At 63.8% G+C, this 16,844-nt stretch overlaps 6 protein-coding genes across 6 annotated transcripts; 2 read left to right on the top strand and 4 right to left on the bottom strand.

The window, feature by feature from the left end:
* Window positions 1–793: 793 nt before the first annotated feature.
* BXZ73DRAFT_99753 (uncharacterized protein) lies at window positions 794–1,975 on the top strand (the record flags this gene model as incomplete). The annotated part of the gene is made up of 1 exon (XM_048028106.1): window positions 794–1,975. One exon carries the CDS (start codon window positions 794–796, stop codon window positions 1,973–1,975), a length of 1,182 nt encoding a protein of 393 aa, XP_047879672.1.
* A 413-nt stretch (window positions 1,976–2,388) lies between these two features.
* Window positions 2,389–3,118, bottom strand: BXZ73DRAFT_99752 (uncharacterized protein; the record flags this gene model as incomplete). Its single annotated transcript, XM_048028105.1, has 2 exons — window positions 2,389–2,408; window positions 2,461–3,118. 2 exons carry the CDS (start codon window positions 3,116–3,118, stop codon window positions 2,389–2,391), a joined length of 678 nt encoding a protein of 225 aa, XP_047879671.1.
* A 1,576-nt stretch (window positions 3,119–4,694) lies between these two features.
* BXZ73DRAFT_44237 (uncharacterized protein) lies at window positions 4,695–5,435 on the bottom strand (the record flags this gene model as incomplete). The annotated part of the gene is made up of 1 exon (XM_048019296.1): window positions 4,695–5,435. A coding segment is annotated over one exon (741 nt), but the record flags the coding sequence as incomplete, so codon positions are not given.
* A 505-nt stretch (window positions 5,436–5,940) lies between these two features.
* Window positions 5,941–7,702, bottom strand: BXZ73DRAFT_44251 (uncharacterized protein; the record flags this gene model as incomplete). Its single annotated transcript, XM_048019300.1, has 2 exons — window positions 5,941–6,612; window positions 6,671–7,702. 2 exons carry the CDS (start codon window positions 7,700–7,702, stop codon window positions 5,941–5,943), a joined length of 1,704 nt encoding a protein of 567 aa, XP_047879669.1.
* A 4,214-nt stretch (window positions 7,703–11,916) lies between these two features.
* BXZ73DRAFT_44063 (uncharacterized protein) lies at window positions 11,917–14,409 on the bottom strand (the record flags this gene model as incomplete). Its single annotated transcript, XM_048019268.1, has 6 exons — window positions 11,917–11,982; window positions 12,033–12,172; window positions 12,227–13,031; window positions 13,085–13,972; window positions 14,172–14,248; window positions 14,313–14,409. The coding sequence occupies 6 exons, from the start codon at window positions 14,407–14,409 to the stop codon at window positions 11,917–11,919; spliced, it is 2,073 nt and encodes a 690-aa protein (XP_047879668.1).
* Window positions 14,410–15,388: 979 nt separating this feature from the next.
* On the top strand, window positions 15,389–16,759 carry BXZ73DRAFT_99749 (uncharacterized protein; the record flags this gene model as incomplete). Its single annotated transcript, XM_048028104.1, has 4 exons — window positions 15,389–15,487; window positions 15,552–15,858; window positions 15,913–16,278; window positions 16,407–16,759. The coding sequence occupies 4 exons, from the start codon at window positions 15,389–15,391 to the stop codon at window positions 16,757–16,759; spliced, it is 1,125 nt and encodes a 374-aa protein (XP_047879667.1).
* Between the last annotated feature and the right edge of the window lie 85 nt (window positions 16,760–16,844).

The following is a 16,844-nucleotide window of genomic DNA, read 5'->3' as shown; positions in this document are numbered from 1 at the left end:
TCGTCACCTCTGTACAGACCATCGAGCTTCCTTGTCACCAGAGACCATCACCGAGTCCATGTGTGCTAAACACTGGATTCGCGATGGTCTGTTTGACTTCCGCAATCCACCGAAGCTCCGGTAACATCGAGGCGGCCACCACAAGCGGCAAGGCGCAGTATACCGCGCAGTCAGGATTCCGCTTTGTCTCCCACTAGCCGCATAGCTACAGGGCTGTGGTTCATGTAATATGATATATTCATTCTGTATTCTGTGGTGCATGTGTATACTTTGCAAGGTTGAGGATCCAGCGGCGAGCCCAGATGTTATCGTCGGAGGACAGAGCCTCGCACCGGAATGCGCGCTAAAACCGGCGGGCGCACGTGCCTACAAACTGGCTATACAATGTGTATACACCGTGTATAGTCGGTACACTGTTTACTCATTATATAAACCTTGGTGTGTAAAGGTAATCTAAATAGTTCGAGCCTTAATGACGACGGTTTTGGAATGGACAGGGATCAGGCCGATCCACCTTGCACTGTGTGGATTCCCGCACGGTGTTGCCTTGGTTTTGGCCCCATACTCGGCGCGGCTCACGGCGCTTCATATCACCCTCCCAAATCTCAGCCCGCTGCTCACCTTGCGTAATCTGCTGTGCGTAGAAATGCCAAATCTTGTCGTCTTGAGCGTGGAACCCAAATCAAGAAGTCACCAACCCCTCTCTGAGGAACAGTTAGCTACCGAGCTATCCCCGGTGTCCGGACAGGCTTTCGCGGTCTTGCCTCGTCTCCGGACCCTACAAGGCGTCCCCATGGATTTCATCCCACTCCTCATCCGTCCGACGCTGAAGACCGTCTATGTCACGAAACCGGTGTTCCTCACCAGAAACGTCAATCCGCATCTGCTCAGGAATGCACTGTCTTCCTGTCCAGGCCTATTGCACCTCACTATCTCCGCAGAGAATGGCATCGAGAGCACGAATAGCCCAGCATCACTTTCTCCCCAGCTGCTCCTTCCATCTCTTCAAACACTAGCCATCCGTGCTACTGAAAAAAGCACGGCGTTCTACCTTAACTCCCTCACCTTCGGTCCACACACGTCGATCGAGCTCCGGGTTCCCAATCCATCCGAAATATTGAACGGCCGTGGTATGCTTCCCGATCGGGATCTCCTCAGCGACTTTGCTCGCCCAGTCGTCAGTGTCCGCATCGCCGACTACTGGCACAGGATGCATTCGGAGGCCTTCACCGAGCTGCGCGACGCCAATCAAAAACGCGTTCTCCGGGTCGTTCTAGAGTACAAGCTCCACCTCTTCCGCCCCCCGTACGACCGCCTCTTATCCGGCTCCGAATCCGTCCGCGGCATCACCCGTCTTACCGTGCGCACCGTCGAAGCCCCGAGGGCCGCCCTCTTCGACGCCCTCCCACACCTGACCTTCCTCGACGTCGGCGGCCCCGGCGTCGGCACGACCCTCTCCATCCTCAAAGCGACGCTGCCGCGGTCTGGGGCCCTCGCCGTCGAACAGCCGCTGCCGCAGCAGTCCACCCTGCGCTGCCCGCGCCTCGACACTCTGGTCGCCACCTTCGACCACCTGCCGGACGGTCTGCGTTCCCCACGCCTCGACAGCGTAATCTCCACCTTCGATCGCGGGCTGCATGCGTGGGACTTTCCCCGGGCGAACGAGTTAGCGCGCTTGCGGGGGTGGAACGCGCGGTGCGCGGTGCGCGCGCTGGTCGCGACGCTTGAGACGCGAGCGGCGAGCGGCGCGCGGCTCTCCCGGCTGGTGTGGGGCGTGCGCTCGCAGACGGTCGGTGAAGTGGAGAGGGAGACGGGGCTGTGGGGCGCCGTTTCCATGATCCCGCGCTCTTTCGACAGAGGGGCTCGCGCTTGGGTGCTACCGGGAGACGAGGATGCTGAAGAGGATGCGGTGGATGGGTTTGAGTTGGACCGCCTGCGTGGGTTGGTGAATGGTTCGGTCGAGCGCAGGAGCTAAAGCGACGAATGTATTTATATTGATGGGGGTTATCGCTGTTCATGTACGTACTCAATTGCACTGATACACTTTCAATTACATACGGTGGTTCCCTCAGACACTCTCTCGTTTCACACAATGTACACCACCGTACACGACCGGACCATCGACAAACTTCCGCAGACCACGCCAGTATTCAGTTGACAACGACCCCCACGCGACTGCCCTCTCCTCCTCCCCGAGTCCATGCAATGTCCATGTCAAACGGCTGAGACGTGTCCCACGTTCATCACGTACCGCGAGTGTTCTATTGAGCGCACGCGCTGCCTCCACCTCCCATCCCACCTGCGGATCCCATGCGAGATGCTGTGGTCCTCTGCGGACGGGGGCTCTCCTTCGAGATCTTTGGGGTGCACAGGAGGGAACGTGACCACTCAGCTGCGGGCATCGCAGTCTGCCCCATGTGTCCTCCCAACTCCGCGAGCCCGTCGAGGAGACGGGGCCACACGTGGTCGTAGGCAGGGGGGCGTTCCTCTCGGGGACGGTGTCACGGCTTCCCGGGTGGTCAACCCCGAGAGTCTCGAGGTTCGGCACTTGTCCCGAGAGAAGCTTCTTCAACGACCTCAGATCGTCAATGTTCGAGAGGGTAACTCTCAGTTCCACCAAGCGTTGCACGTGAAGTTGGAGGGCGGCAGAAATTGGGGAGGGTAGGCCGTCCACCACCACGCGCCGGATGGGCCGTCCGGCGGTGAGCGCCGCGAGAATCGTCTTGAACCAAGCCTCGTGTGCGTCGCGTTTTGCGGTCGTCCACTCTTCCCAGTCCTCGAAGTTGAACATTGTCCCGGGAGCTGCCACGGCGGCTGCCCAGAACCGCGGGGTCTTGTGTGCAATTGCGCGCCATCGGCGGCAGACGTGCGTGAGGCGGATGCTGCGGCTGTCGCCGTCTTGCCAGCAGTGGGCGAAGATCTCGGAAATCATCTCGGTGGGGAGCTTCCGGTGGATGGGTACGACGGCGTTGTGGAAAGAGTGGAGGGTGAGTGCAAGTTGACGGTACTCGGCCGCGCGAGCCAGAGTCCATGATTCAGCCTCTTCTTCCGAAAGGCCAGCGAGGTTGTCGAGATCGGTTGCCGGAAGAGATTGCATGCACTCGGGCAGCTGAGGCATGCTGGATGATCTGAAGCATAAGACATCCGTCTCATTGTGGTCAATGGATAAGGACAGCTCACTGGAAGGTGGTCGTGGTTCGCGGTCAAGGCGTGATGCGGCGAACCCAGTCACGTGACACTTGGCCGGGGCATCTACGTTTTCCGTGAAGTACGAGATAACATTTGCCTTGCGTAATTCAATACAATGGCCGTGTGCCGTGATGCAGACCGTCAGTGTCCTCTGTGGAACAGGCGATCCGTGAGCCACGAACACTGTCATTGGGATCCATCCAAGGTCAAACTACAACAGGAAGCCACGAGGAGCGACTCGCTGTACGCTGTAGGTAAGTCGGCGAGCGGCCGCATTCTGCGCGAAATATCTCTCCGACGCCTGTCTATCGCATGCGATTTCGACTGGACCGTCCACCAACTCCTGAAAGCTAGCAGCCCAGTCAACGCCGGCCACTTCCCTCTCCCTTCCAGCTCGCCGCGTCCCCTTCCTTGCCGTCCGCTCCACGCACGGTCCAGCGCAAAGAACGGAGGCGGACGCCGCGCGCGGCCAGCTCGGTGACCGCCCCCACGAGCGCATGCACCGCCGGCCGCGCCTCCCCTCCCGCGATCCGCGCGCGGAGCACGTCCGGCAGAGCGGCGAGCTCCGCCGGGTCGTCCGGTGGAGGGTAGAACGCGACGCCCTCCGGCGCTCCGGGAGGAAACCGGACGACGAGGTCCTCCAGGCGTTGGCAGAACGGGCCGCCGACGATGGCGTCGTACGCCGGCGTGGTCAGCGGGTAGAGCGTGTGGTACGCGTCCGGGCCGCCGAGCTCGAGGAAGGTCAGGTGCGGGAAAGCGGCGAGCATCTGGGCCGCGTGCACGATCCCTCTGCGCTCGACGGCGATGTGCATATGCAGGCGGGTGATGCTCGTGATGGCGCGGAACATGGAGCCATTGGCGTACGGCGAGAGCCCGTAGTCGCCAAAGTCCCCGCTGCGAGCGCGCAAAACGCAACGGCCGCGGACGTCGTGGAGCTCTGTCACAGCGCTAGCGCGGTACGGCATGTGGTGGCCAGATACGAAGTGGTCGTATACGCGCACGGTGGAGACTGGATCAGCAAGGGAGCTGAGGATATTCCGGTTGGACGGCAGCATGCAAGCAACCTCCAACGCCGATGAGTCAGGATCAATGAGATCGATGAATGTATACGGGGGAAAAGTGAGCAAGTTGAGGAAGAAGTGCCTTGATTCTTGGATTGCGTTGATCTTCAGTGTCCGGAGGGAATGGAGGAGAGGTATCGCGTCTTCAGGCACTGGGTCGAGTAGGTCTGTCGGCCATCCCAAGGTTTCAGGGCCACGAGCATAGGATATCTCTAGATCCAGAACACCTGCGCACACTTCCAATGCGTTCCTGAGGGTACCTGCGCTGTAGCCTTTGACGGTGAAGAGTGGTTTTGTGACGCGAAGGAATTGCAGCGTTGAGCAAACGAAGAGATGGAAGATGTCCATGGGGGCCCAGAGGGTCCGCAGACGGGGACTCAAGACCTGCCCATACTGGATCGGGATAGAACCCACTGACGCGAGGGGGTAATCCTTGGGAGGCTCCACTTTCAACGTCTCCAGGTTCGGCGCCTCTGTCCTTAGCAGCTGTCGCAACGAGAGGCAGTCGTTCACGCTCGGAATGGTGACCGTCAGCTCCACGACGCGTTCCACGTGAAGCCGAAGCGTGGCGGCGACCGGGCGAGGAAGGCCGTGCACCGCAACGCGGACGGGACGCGGACTGGCGAGCGCGAGGACCGTCGCAGCGCACGCTTGGTGTGCGTCGCGTGTTGCGGCCGTCCAATGCTCCCACCTTTCGAAGTCGAGCATCGACCCGGGGGCGGCGACCGCGGCCACCCAGAACCGCGGGGTCTTGTGCGCGATCGCGCGCCAGCGCCGGCAGACGTGCGCGACGCGGATGCTGCGGCTGTCGCCGTCTTGCCAGCAGTGGGCCAAGATCTCGGAGATAATCTCGGTGGGAAGCTTGCGGTGGACGGGGGCGACGGCGTTGTGCAGAGAGTGGAGGGTGAGCGCGAGGCGTTGATACTCTTCGGCGCGGGAAAGCGTCCATCTTCTCACCGCGTCGTCACCTGAAAGGGGGGCGAGGTTGTCGAGATCGCATGCTGGTAGTGGTAGAGACTGTGCGAACTCGGGCGGTTGGAGAATGATGCTGGATATCGACGATCTAATGCGCGAGACATCCGTTTCAGTGTGATGTATGGATAAGGACCAAGAGCTTACCAGTGGAAGGTGGTCGTGGTTCGCGGTCAAGGGGTTCAAGCGCCTGAGCTGCGGCGATACAGACATGACCCCTCTGACATAGGCCCTATTCTACATTCCTACCTAGCACGCAGGCACGGCCCATCTGTCTGTAGGACAGGGAACCTCCTTTGCACGTCCTCCGTGTGCCGACCGAAGTGCCCATAAATCAGAACTTCCCTGCGGTTCCGCACATACGCACCCAGAAGATTAACCCTCGTTCGTAGATAAAGATACGGATAGCAATACAGTAAGACTTCGCAGCGTCTTCGCGTCCCTTCGAGCTCCTAAGTACAACGCGCGCGCGCGCACTCACGCGCTCAGCCCGACCTGGACCCACTTCCACTGCCGCGCCTCGAGCTTCCACCCGCGCCGCATCCCGTCCACCGCCTCCACCCCGAGCACGTGCACCCCGTCGGCCAGGAACTCGAAGTTGTCCTCGCCCACGTCCCGGTGCAGGATCTCGATCGGGCCCATCCCGTCCTCCGACGCGTCCGGGGTCCCCTTCGTCTCCTTCTCGTCCTTCCCGCCCTCCCTGTCCCCCTTCTCCTTCTCATCTTTCGCCCCGACCAACCGCCCCCTCGTCCCGCCCGACGTCGTGAGCAGCGCGATCGTGTACCGCCGCCCGCCCTCCTCCGCCGCCGCGCCGTTCGCTAGGGGTGCGACCGCCGCGTTCTCCTTGTCGCCCTCGCCGCCGTCGCTCGCCGGGATCTGGCCCCGCTGGGAGATGAGGAAGCTCTCCCAGAGCGTCTCGACGACGACCGCGCGCGAGCCCTCGCCGCCGTCCTCGCTCGCCTCCGACGCCGCGCGGTCCTGCGTCGCGCCGAGCTTCCTGCGCTTCGCCGGGCGGCTCTCCGCCGTCGACTGAGGCCGGGGGAAGAGGACCGCCCTCAGGGCCTCGGGGTGGTACTTGAATCTGCGCGCCGCGGTGAGCATGCCGCAACGAACCGCGGAAAGAATGAGAGATAGAGAGAAAAGAGACGCACCCGATCTCGGGCCACGACCCGTCGGTGCCGAAGACCATGACGCGCGTCGCCGCGGTCTCGTCGTCGGCCCTGTTCGCGCGGAGCTGCACCGCGCTCTGACTGTCCGCGAACGCGGGCCCGTGGAACCGCCGCCGCTTGCGGCTCGTGCGCGGGGCGCACCCGAGCGCCGCGCGCCGCTCCGCGTACTCGAGCATGCGCTGCGGCCGATTCCGGAGCCCATACGAATGTGCGGTCCCAGCCTGCATGCATTCTCGTCAGCTCCACGCAACCGGGCGGTAAAAACGAGCGCACACTCACCGGAACGAACTCGGCCTTGACGATCTCCAGCCCCGCGCCGTCGTGGCCGTTGCCCCACCCCGAGCTCAACAGCGTGCTCCCGTCGTCGTCCGCGCCCAGGTGCTCCACCTCCGCGCCCTCCTGCCGGCGCAGCGGCGCGCCGAGCCCGCCGATGTACCGCGCCTCCCGCGTCAGCCTCACCTCCATCCTCAGGTCCCTGCCCTCCCGCCGCGCCTTGCGCGCCCCGCTCCAGGTGACCCACCCCGCGTGCAGAGCGCACAGGAACAGGTCCGAGTCGTCCGTGTACACCCGCCGGCCGTCGCGCACCTCGTCCGGCCACGGCTGCCCGTGGCGCGGGTTGCGCGCGCACAGCTGCGCCGTCGCCCCCCGCTGCTCGCCCGTCAGCGGCGGCACGGCGGGGATGAGCGCCCCGCCCCACACGCGCGGCTGCCGCGGGCGCGTGAGCGGGAGCGCCCGCGCGGGGAGGAAGAGCGTAGCGCGCACGTCGAGCGCGTCCGCGGGCGCGCCCGAAGGCGCGAGCGGCGACGGGAAGTCGAAGAAGGGGAAGGGCGTGCGTGGGAAGACGAAGACGCCGAGGTGCCGGATCGGGATCGGCGGTGAGGGGGTCGTGGCGCTCGTGCGGGGGAGTGTGAACGGTAGGATGGACTGGGCACCGGGGTGAAGGAAGGGAGGGGGCGAAGGTCGCCGTGACTGGTAGCCAGAGATCATGCCTGGAGCGAAGGCGTCTGGCGGGATTTGGCGGTTGTGCTGGCCCCCGGGCAGCTGAACTTGCTGGTGAGGGATGAGATGTGTTGTGTGGGGCGGAGGCATGGGTACGGAACCGGTACCCTTCGTAGGGCCTTGCTTCATGTCGCGTTCGTGCATGAAAGGAGGGGGCACATCGCCCGGCAACGGCTGACCCTGCTTGCCCTGCGACTTGCTATGCGGGGCTTGTGGTATGGGCGTCACAGACTGCGAGTGGGGGTGGAAATGGGACGGCGGACCGTGAGGCGGCGCCCCGTCGCGCGCCCGCGCTGCGCGGATGGCGTGCATCTCGTGCTCGCGCCGCTCGCGCTCGACGGCCTCGAACTGCGCCTCCTTGTGCCACGCGAGCTGGTGGTCGCGCAGCCGGTACTCCCGCTCCCGCTCCTCCATCTCGGCCTGGTTCGCGACCGCGGCGATCTTCTCGCGCTCGCGCTCCTTCTCTCGTGCGTTGGTGCGCGACCGGCGGCTTTGCGACTCCTCCTTGGGGGCGGGAGGGCCCTCCTTCGCGCGCTCGCGTTCCTCGCGGTCCTTCGCGCGTGACGACTTGCTGGGTGCGCGACTGGGCGGAGCTCGTCCCCGCTCGATCTCGACGCGTCCCGCCTCCCACTCGAACTCACGGGCGCGCATCTCCAACGTCCTTTGGAGCTCTTGGTCGCTCTGGATCCGCTCGTCCTCGCCAGTGGGGCCAGTCTGGGGGGTGACAAACCTTGACCAGCCGCCTTGACTCTGCGAAGGTGGTGGGCCCATCGGGGGCATGTTCGAGGGGCCATGCGGGTGCTGGTGATGATGGGGGTGGGGGAGGGGAGGAGCACGGAGGTTGGGGTGCACTTGCGCCATCTGGTCCTGCTGCTTCTTCAGCCACTCGCGCTCTTGCATCCGTTCGCGCTCAATGGCCTCCGCGTGCGAGAGGCCCATGCCGGCGCCGTGCCCGAGCCCGACGCCGCCCATGCCCATCATCTCGTGCGCGTGCTGGCGGAACCGGTCTTCCTCGCGTTCGCGCTCGCGCTGCCGCTCCCTCTCCCGGTCCCGCTCGCGCTCCCGTTCGCGTTCTCGTTCCCTCTCGCGTTCACGTTCTCGCTCCTCCCGCTCCCGCATCTCCCGCTGCTGCATCTCCTGCATCGCCATCTCTCGCGTATGTCGGTCCATCCGTTCCCGTTCCCGCTCCCTCGCCTGCTTGTCCGCCTGCCGCATCGCCCGCTCCCTATCCTCTCGCTCTCGCTCCCGCCGCAGTATATCTGGGGAGTCGTGGGGGCCCACCACGCTGTTCCGCCGCTCCCGTTCCATCACCGCCGCTCTATCGCGCTCCCGTTCCCTCTCACGATGGTGCGTCTTCTCGCCGAGCGCGGACGGGTGGAGGCCGGGGCCTGGCAGAGCGTGGCCCATCATGTCCGGGGGGCGTCCGCCGACGGGGGTCGGAGGCAGGGAAGTGGGCATGCCGTGCACGGACCCGGGGCCGCCGCCCATGCCTGGGGCGCCCGAGAGTCCGCGGGGCCTGCCGCCCGGGCCGGCGTCCCGTGGGTGGTCCCTGTCGCGCTCGCGCCCGTCCCGCTCGTCGAATGGCGCCGGCCGCTGCAGGCTGGCCATCACCGGGGACGCGGTGTTGGGCTTCGGGTCGAAGGCGCCGCCGGGACCTGGGGGCGCGCTGCTGGTGCTGCTGCCCCGTCCGCGCACACGGTCGTGGTGCGACAGGGAGTTGGAATGATGGTGCGAATGGTGGGGGGACGGGATCTGGGCTTGATGTGGGGGTGCGCCGTACATAGGCGAAGGCTCACCGATGTGCAGGGGTGCTGGGGGTGGGAGCCCATCAGAGGGCGAACGCAAAGAACCACCGGGTGGAACTCCAGGTCCGACGGGGGTCGGGAAAAGAGGGATGCTTCCCTGGCCGGGGCCGTGGATCATGTGGGTGGTTGGGGGCGAGCCGTGGTGGGACCTGCCTGTATTCGGCGGAGGCATGTACATCGGGGACGGTGTGCTTGGGTGGGTGTGGGCATGATGGTGTTGGTGGTGGTGGTGAGATTGACTTTTCGGAGGGTTTCGCTCGACGAAATAAACCTGCGCGATTTGCGCGGATGGCGGGCCTAGGTTACAAGCCAGTCAATCGACCGTTCAAGAGGACGGCAGACAACGAACAACCGCGGGGGAGAGCAACATCGCAGGCTGGGGTGGCTGCGGCGCAAAAAGTCATGACGCGTGCGACGTCACCATGCGCGCAGCTGCTGGGAAGATGCGATGCCCTTCGCGTGATAAAATCATCCGAAGGGTCCGGATTGACACGTTGGCCCCTCCGTGGGTTGGTGCGCCTCCGAGGAGGCCATCATCAATGATCCTGCGCGCGGCCGCGGCCTCCCCAGCAGCCGCATGCCCCGCCCGGCTGGCGAAGCGTAGGGGTGACGGTGTGCCCGACGTAGGCGCACGTGCCCCAGGGGACATGTGGCTCACGGCCGGGCGGGCCGTGCCCGATACCTCCACTGACGGACAGGGGGACATGCGCCAGGCGGGACGCGACGCGCGAGGGGAGATGCCGCCGCCCGGCACCGCATACGGCGGAGGCGCACAAGACCGAGACCAAGACCGGTACGCGCAAGACAAAGGGTGGGGTGCGGAACACTCACCTGGTGGGGGGCCCAGACGATCGTTGGGGAGGGGCGGCAGGGCATCTGGGTTGTGCCTCCTCGGGGTGTGCGCGACCTCGTACGGCTCGGGGAGGATGGTGGACGGGGGCGGGAGCTGGTGATTGCGGGGCGGGAGGAAGTCGGGTGGGGGCGCGCCAAAGGACCGTGGGCTGAGGGGGCGCGAGTGAAGAGGAGGAGAGCGGCGGTAGGCAAGGTGGGAGGGGTGAGGGGGGAGGTCGGGGAGGCGGTCGCGCTCGCGGTGGTCGCGGGGGCGGTCGAGGGTGGGGGAGTGATGAGGTGGACGCTGGGCGTGGGGTGGCGGTGGCTGCGGTTGCGGGGCGCGTGGGGGTTCGTGCTGCTGCTGCTGTTGTTCTGGACGCTGCCTGGTGCGGAGGGAGTCGGAGGGGGCGTCGTCGAGGAGGTCGCGGACGTTCATGGTGGTGGGGAGGGAAGAGGGCGGCGGATGGTGGGAAATTGGCAGACGTCGATTGAAAACGCGGTCGCTGATCACAGGGGCAATCGAGATCGTTATCTCGTTACCTCATACCCGTTGTCCTCTTCCCCAGCTGCCCCGGCCACCGCCTGCAGCCCTGAGCTTGGCTGCATGCGCACCGCACGCTCCTCTGTCTGCCCTCCCGAGACGCGTGCATGTGCGCGGAGAGAGGGCCGGGTCTGGCATGTTGGCGGGGCGAGGCGGGCGGGGAAGCGGGCGGAGAGGACGCATTGCCACGCGACGCGCGCGCTCAGATCTCCGATCTCGCTACCCGGATGTGGCCGCCTATTCCGCGCCACCTAGATTCAATCATGCGGCCTCGTCCGCCTCGGCCGAATCCAACTCAAAGGCAAAAACGCGAAACCTACCCGCACAACTAGGCGTTCTGCGCCCGCCGACCGTCCTTGTTCCCAGTAGACACGAACAAGGTTAGCACGTGTACGTCATCTGCGCGCGCCACCTCGGGAAGACTGGTCGGTCCAGCCGACAGAACGCTAAAGTCGTTCGCACACATCCAGATATCTGGCCACACTCGCAAACCCTCCTTCGTCGCCGATACACGCCCGCGCTACCGTTCTGCTCGAGGTGCTCTAGGGTGCTCTCGACGCTCGAGCGACACGTCGATGCGCGGGGTCGACGCGATCGGGCTCGCGCGCAGAGCCTGGCGCCACACCCTGGGATCGATCGACGATATTTCGGCCCACGCCTTATTTAGGGGCGCTTACCCGACGCCCGCCCCTGAGCGCTGGGCGCGTCCCATGCACTCATCCCAAACATCTACTTGGAGAGATCCTGTCAGCGCGGATACCGCGAAATTACATCGGCCCTGCAGCTGTTCCGGGGATGTGCAAACATTCATTTGGATTTTCACCGGGGCTCAGAACGCGCAGCCCATGTGTGCTCGGCATAAATTGTCAGAATCGCCTGCAGAATCAGTATCAAGTTTGACCGCACCGCGTAGACGCTAGTAGATAAAATGATGTGTACGTGATTCTCCTTTCCATGTAATGTATTTATGCGCCACATCGCCGTCTCAAGGGGAGGCGAAACTCCTTACTTGTATCACTAGCTTATACGACGATGACGACGACGACGACGACGTAAAGAGGGCAGACCAAACAATAGATATACAGTGTCGTGTAACTACTCATAACCTGATACCAAACGTACGTTCATCATCCTCGAAGCAGATCTCCACATGCACCTAAATACAACGGTGTAGGATATTTCGCACCTCCCGGGCCATCTCAGTGCTGACGACCCGGTCACGCGGGCGCCGTGGATCAGCGACGTACAGTATATACAACCACCTTCCTTCGACTCGGTCGATCCTCCAAGCAGCGAACCGACGGGCCTTCAGAGACCCACGACGCGTCTACGACAAATCACGCGGGCGGTCACTCGGACGGGATGTGCGCGTTGATCTCCTCCAGGAGCTCCATGGCGATCTTCGCGCTCGACACCTGGCGCAGGAAGATCAGCAACTGGTCGCACAAGCACGAGCTCAACGTACCCTCAAATTATAGTGGGTCGCGACCCCCGCCTCGAAGACGCCGAAGCGAATGTACCGCGGATCCTGCGCGAGGACGCAGCGCATGCCCTTGAAGAGCGTCGCGTTCAGGAGCACGTTGTGGACCGCCTCCTTCCGCATGACTGACGATCCACCCCATCAGCGTGCGCACAACGCAGACGAAGAAGAAAACGCACTGAGCCGCGCCCCGCTCCCATCGTCCCTCCGGACGTTGATCCTCAGCATGCCCGTGCCCCGCTCCTTCCACATGTTCTGGTCGCTGAGCGCGAACAGCTTCCCGCGCACCTGGTACACCGTCTCCTCATCCTCTTCGCCCGTGTGCACCTCCTGCTCCGTCAGCTGCAGCTTCTTCTCTTCCTCGCCCTCCTCGCCCTCTTCCCAATCCTTGCCAGCACGCAGACGCTCCCCGAAGGACACCGCCTTTGCCCCTGTGCTCTCCTTCTCTCCACCCTCCTTCTCGCTCTCGTCCGAATCGCGTCCAGAGTCCAACGCGTTCTGGTTCGCTAGCGCAAGTGGGTTCGTCAGCGCCGACGCCGCCGCTCCCTCTCCGAACACGCTCCGTCGCGGAGAGGGCGCCGCGAATCCCTGAGCGCCGCCGAAGGCGTACGCTGAGAACGCGTTCGTCGCGCGGGCGGGCGTGCCGTGACGCGAAGGGGACCGGCTCCGCCCCAGAGCGTTGGCCGTCGCCGGCGGCGGGGACTTGGGCCGCTTCGCCGCGCTCGCCCAGGGCGACGTCGCGGACGCGAAGGCCTCGAAGCCTGTGCGCTTCGCTGGCGTCGCGCCCGTGCTAGAGGAGCTCGACGCGCTTGACGCGGCTTGTGCCTCTTGCGCGGCGACGGCCGCAGCGAGAGGGGAGGGAGACGTGCTGCCGGACGCGAAGGGGGATGCGCCGAACGGGGAGGGTGACTTGGCACCGAAGAGGCGGGGGCCAGAGACGGTGGCGAAGGGCGAGTTTGGCGCTGCATACATGGCGAAGCCGCCCTGGTAGACGGTCAGCGCGTGGCCGGTGCGGGGGACACGCGAGAGCAACTCACCAGGACCGACGGGGCCGGGGCATCCTTCTTCGCGCCCTCCTTCTCCTTCTCCTGCGCCTTGAGCAGCTCGATCGCCTTCGCCTTCTCCTCGTCCGGCGGGGGCGTCGGCCGCTTCTTCTCCCGTGTATTCGGGTCCACCTCCGGGTCGTCGCGCGGCCGCTTCGTGGCGACTGCGCCTGGGACTGGTGTGCCGTTGCGGCTCATGGACACACCGTCCAGAGCGGCGCTGGCCGTCCTGTCGCCCAGCTTGCGCTTCAGCTTCTTCTCGCCGTCCGAGTCAGAGTCGCGTCGCGAGCTCGGCAGCCGTGGTACGTCGCCGAAGGGGATCTGGTCCGACGCCGCGGGAGCCTGCAGCGAATCCACGACGGCAGAAGTCGCGACTGCGCCGGACGGCTGTGGAGCCCCGGCCACACGAGAGTCGGGTGGCTGCTCCGCACCTGCTGCCGCGCCCGTGCCCTCGCCGTCGTCGACGATGGGCGGATTCGGGCCCACGCTTGCGGCTGGTGGTGGTAGTGCCGGAGGCTGCTGCCCCTCCACCCCCACCAGCGCTTGACCCGTCGGCGCCGGCGCCGTTGGTGGGGCGTCCGCGTGTTCGCCGTGCGCGTCGGGGATGGCGACGTCCTGCGCGTCCTCGGCGGGCGCGGGGGCGTCCTCGTCCATCAGCGTCGGGGACTTGTCTGCCGGCTCGTCTTTCTTCATGTTCTTCCAGGTGATGTCTTCGACCCCCTGGCTAATTTGCCGGATTTTGGTTTCGTGGGGCGGGGATCCGGTGGTCGGCATCTCCTCCTCGACCTCTTCCTTGGTCGACTCGAGTGTGGTGTCGCTCGTCCGGTTCTTCTTCGCTGGTGTTCGTCGATCCTTCTCCTCAGAACGGCCATTTTCAAGTTCCTGAGGAGGGCGTTAGTCCCGCCACCGAGTGGAAGATGATGGGGAGGGTGGTCAGGACGATGTCGAGGATGGGGTGGTCGGACCGCCGCAACCAGCCGTCGACGTGTACTCGATGGGTGTGTGGCGCGAGGAAGAAGGACGATGGGCGATGACTAGGGCGATGGAAAAGCAAAACCGGTTGATCGAGCACATAACGCACCTGGACGACTGGCTGAGGTGTCGCTGGCTCGAGCGAGACCTCCCGCTCTCGCTTCCTCGAGTTCTTTACGTCCGTCCCTGCAAGCGCATTATCTCGTCACTCCCCGTCCAGCCGAGGGTGAGGCCGACCACGCTCACTCACCATTGCAATCTCCTGGGGGTGTTGTCGGCTCCTGCTCCGCGGGCTTCGCAGTTGGGAATGGCTGTGCGTCTTGTGCGTCGTGTGCGTCGTCGGCCATGGTGGGTGTAGGGGGGAGACAAAGGGCGGGAGGGGGGCGGGGGCGTGGGGGTTCTTGTTCAGGGACCGAAGCGAGGGCCATGCCTCCAAGCCACCACAATTAGGCGCGCGGAACGATAAGATGGAAATGGTAAGTCGGTCCCTCCTGCCGTCGTTGCCGCTTAGTCATTATAGGACACCTTGTTATCTCCTGCTTGCTCGGTTTTGTGGTCCACTCGCTACCTGTTGTATGCGGGGACGGTGCTTGGAAACCCGCCCACAAGGCCACAGGCATCGCGCGATCCCAGGACCCACTTTCGGGATATCACCGCCCCAATCAACAAACCCTTCGGTGCGGGGCCCTCTGCCGACGTGCATGTTCGTGTGGCATCGCGCGCCGACGCCATGCCCGCTGCCCTGCCCGGCGTCCGCCAAGTCCGAGTCTCTCATTCCGTCTACTCGCTGTCAGCCGGTAGAACTTGGATGCTGCGAGCGTTCGACATGCCCAACCTTTCTACAGCACATGTTCGTTCCCGGTGATCGTCAATCTCTGCGAACTGACTTCTTGCAGTCGCCGTCTCTTGTATCTGTGCGACCTCTCGGTCGACTAGGTCCTGGCCGTTCCTCCCGTTAATTGCACAATTTCCTCTGTCCCGATCGTGCCACGCGAGCGGCCCGAGGCTTTCCGGTATATGCGCAGTGAGTGTTGCTTGACGTCATCGCAAACTCAATCACTCTTATTCTGTACATAGTGAGCACTGCCCATGACATACGTTTGCCGCTTGTGCCATGGCAAAGAGAAGTTGGAAGTCGCACACGCGCTTGCGTCCAGCCCCATCTTCAACGTTCAACGTTTCAACCTTCCATCGTAGCTGACGACAAACGCCCCACAACGCAATTCAAGTTGTCCGTCAGAGGTGGAGCGCTCTAAATCCATGACTCGCCCCGCAGCCCCTGCCGTCCGCACCTTGGTCCCACACTCCCATCCGCCCCACCGTCCTATGGACCTCGTCACCGTCGTGGACCGCAACACCACCCTCACCATCCTTCCGCCCGAACCGACCGACGACAAGCATGCGTTCAACCGGCCCGCAACGATCGTGGGTTCCCCCTCCATTCCTGCACAGCATGCGCACACCCACTCACGCTTATGCCGCGGTGCAGGTCATGGCCGCTACGGAGGCCCCGCCGGACTACGACTCGTCCTCGTCTTCGCCGACATTTGTGAGCGGCGAGCACACAACGAGGGTCAAGCCCGTCCCGCTCGAGCCCGTCACGTTCAAGTACGAGTCTCCGACGCGGGGCGTCGCTCGACCCACAGTCGAATCTGCTCCGTGGCTAGAACGGGCGCACGTGTCGCCCTCGATGCTCAGGTATTCGCAGACGGCGCATTTCGACCCCAGTGCCGTCCTGGATCGGTTCCCCGCGACGAACCGCATCACCGTCTTCTCTGGGAAGGATCCCATACGCGGTCAGCAGTCTAGTCGTCGTTGATCGGGGCGCATGCACTCACTAATCCGGTCAGGGACGTATGTCATCGATCCGCAGCTCATGACGCTACATTCTACGAATATGTTCATCAAGCACAAGCACATGCGCACGCAGCGTATCTTACATGGCGCGGAGATGTCGAATGTCCGGGGAGCCGGCCGCGAGCAGGACGGCTGGAGCTGGGACCAGGCCATCAAGCGCGTCAACGATCGCACGCTGAGCGCGGCTTTTACGAGTCGCAGAGGGCCAATTTCGTTGGACCTCATTATTGCAGCGACTGTCCGGGGCTCCTGGAGCGCGGTACCGGACGGACGATGGCCCGCCCCTATATCAGTGACCACGAAGCAAGGAGACATTGCTCTAACTGTGGTATGCCGCGATGCCGACTTGAACACTTGGCGTATGTTGCTGAAGCGAGCACCAGGTTGACATAAAACCTGGGCGATGCATAAACCTCGATGCGACGAGTCGGAAAGGTGATGAACCTGATCATGGACATACAGGAAAGCTAACGATACTTGCGCATAGGCAACATCCTCGTCCTGATGCCTCGGTCCTACTCTGGCACAATTACCCTCCGCACCGGTCGCGATATCACCAAAGAGAACGCCTGCTTTCTCCCAAAGCTCTCTCAGGAAGTCCGCGTGCTTCGCAAGTCGGTCCGCGAGGTGGTCGCGTCCTTTCGCGCGCCGAACGCTGGGCAGCAGCCGCAGCAGTCCAGTTCAGAGCAGCAGATTCCATCGCAGGATTACTGCATGGTCACGTCGAAGCGAGGACGCATAGCGGTGGGCCTATGGGGCCTGGATGAGGCGGTTGGGTGGGACAGACAGCGAATAGAGCTTCATGGAAGAAGAGAGTCGGGGGCGAATTTCTACCTCTGACCTTCGCAGAACCTTTTGGGACTTGTGTTATTTTATGTTGTGATGAGTGAAGACTGTGACGTCTACAGTGCTAGTTGGTCAACGA

The sequence above is a fragment of the Epithele typhae genome (assembly GCF_022376455.1).
Source record: "Epithele typhae strain CBS 203.58 chromosome Unknown BXZ73scaffold_13, whole genome shotgun sequence".
In the NCBI taxonomy this organism is placed as follows: Eukaryota; Fungi; Basidiomycota; class Agaricomycetes; order Polyporales; family Epitheliaceae; genus Epithele; species Epithele typhae.
Note: the sequence above shows the minus strand (reverse complement) of the source record. Positions and strands in the feature narration are given on the sequence as shown.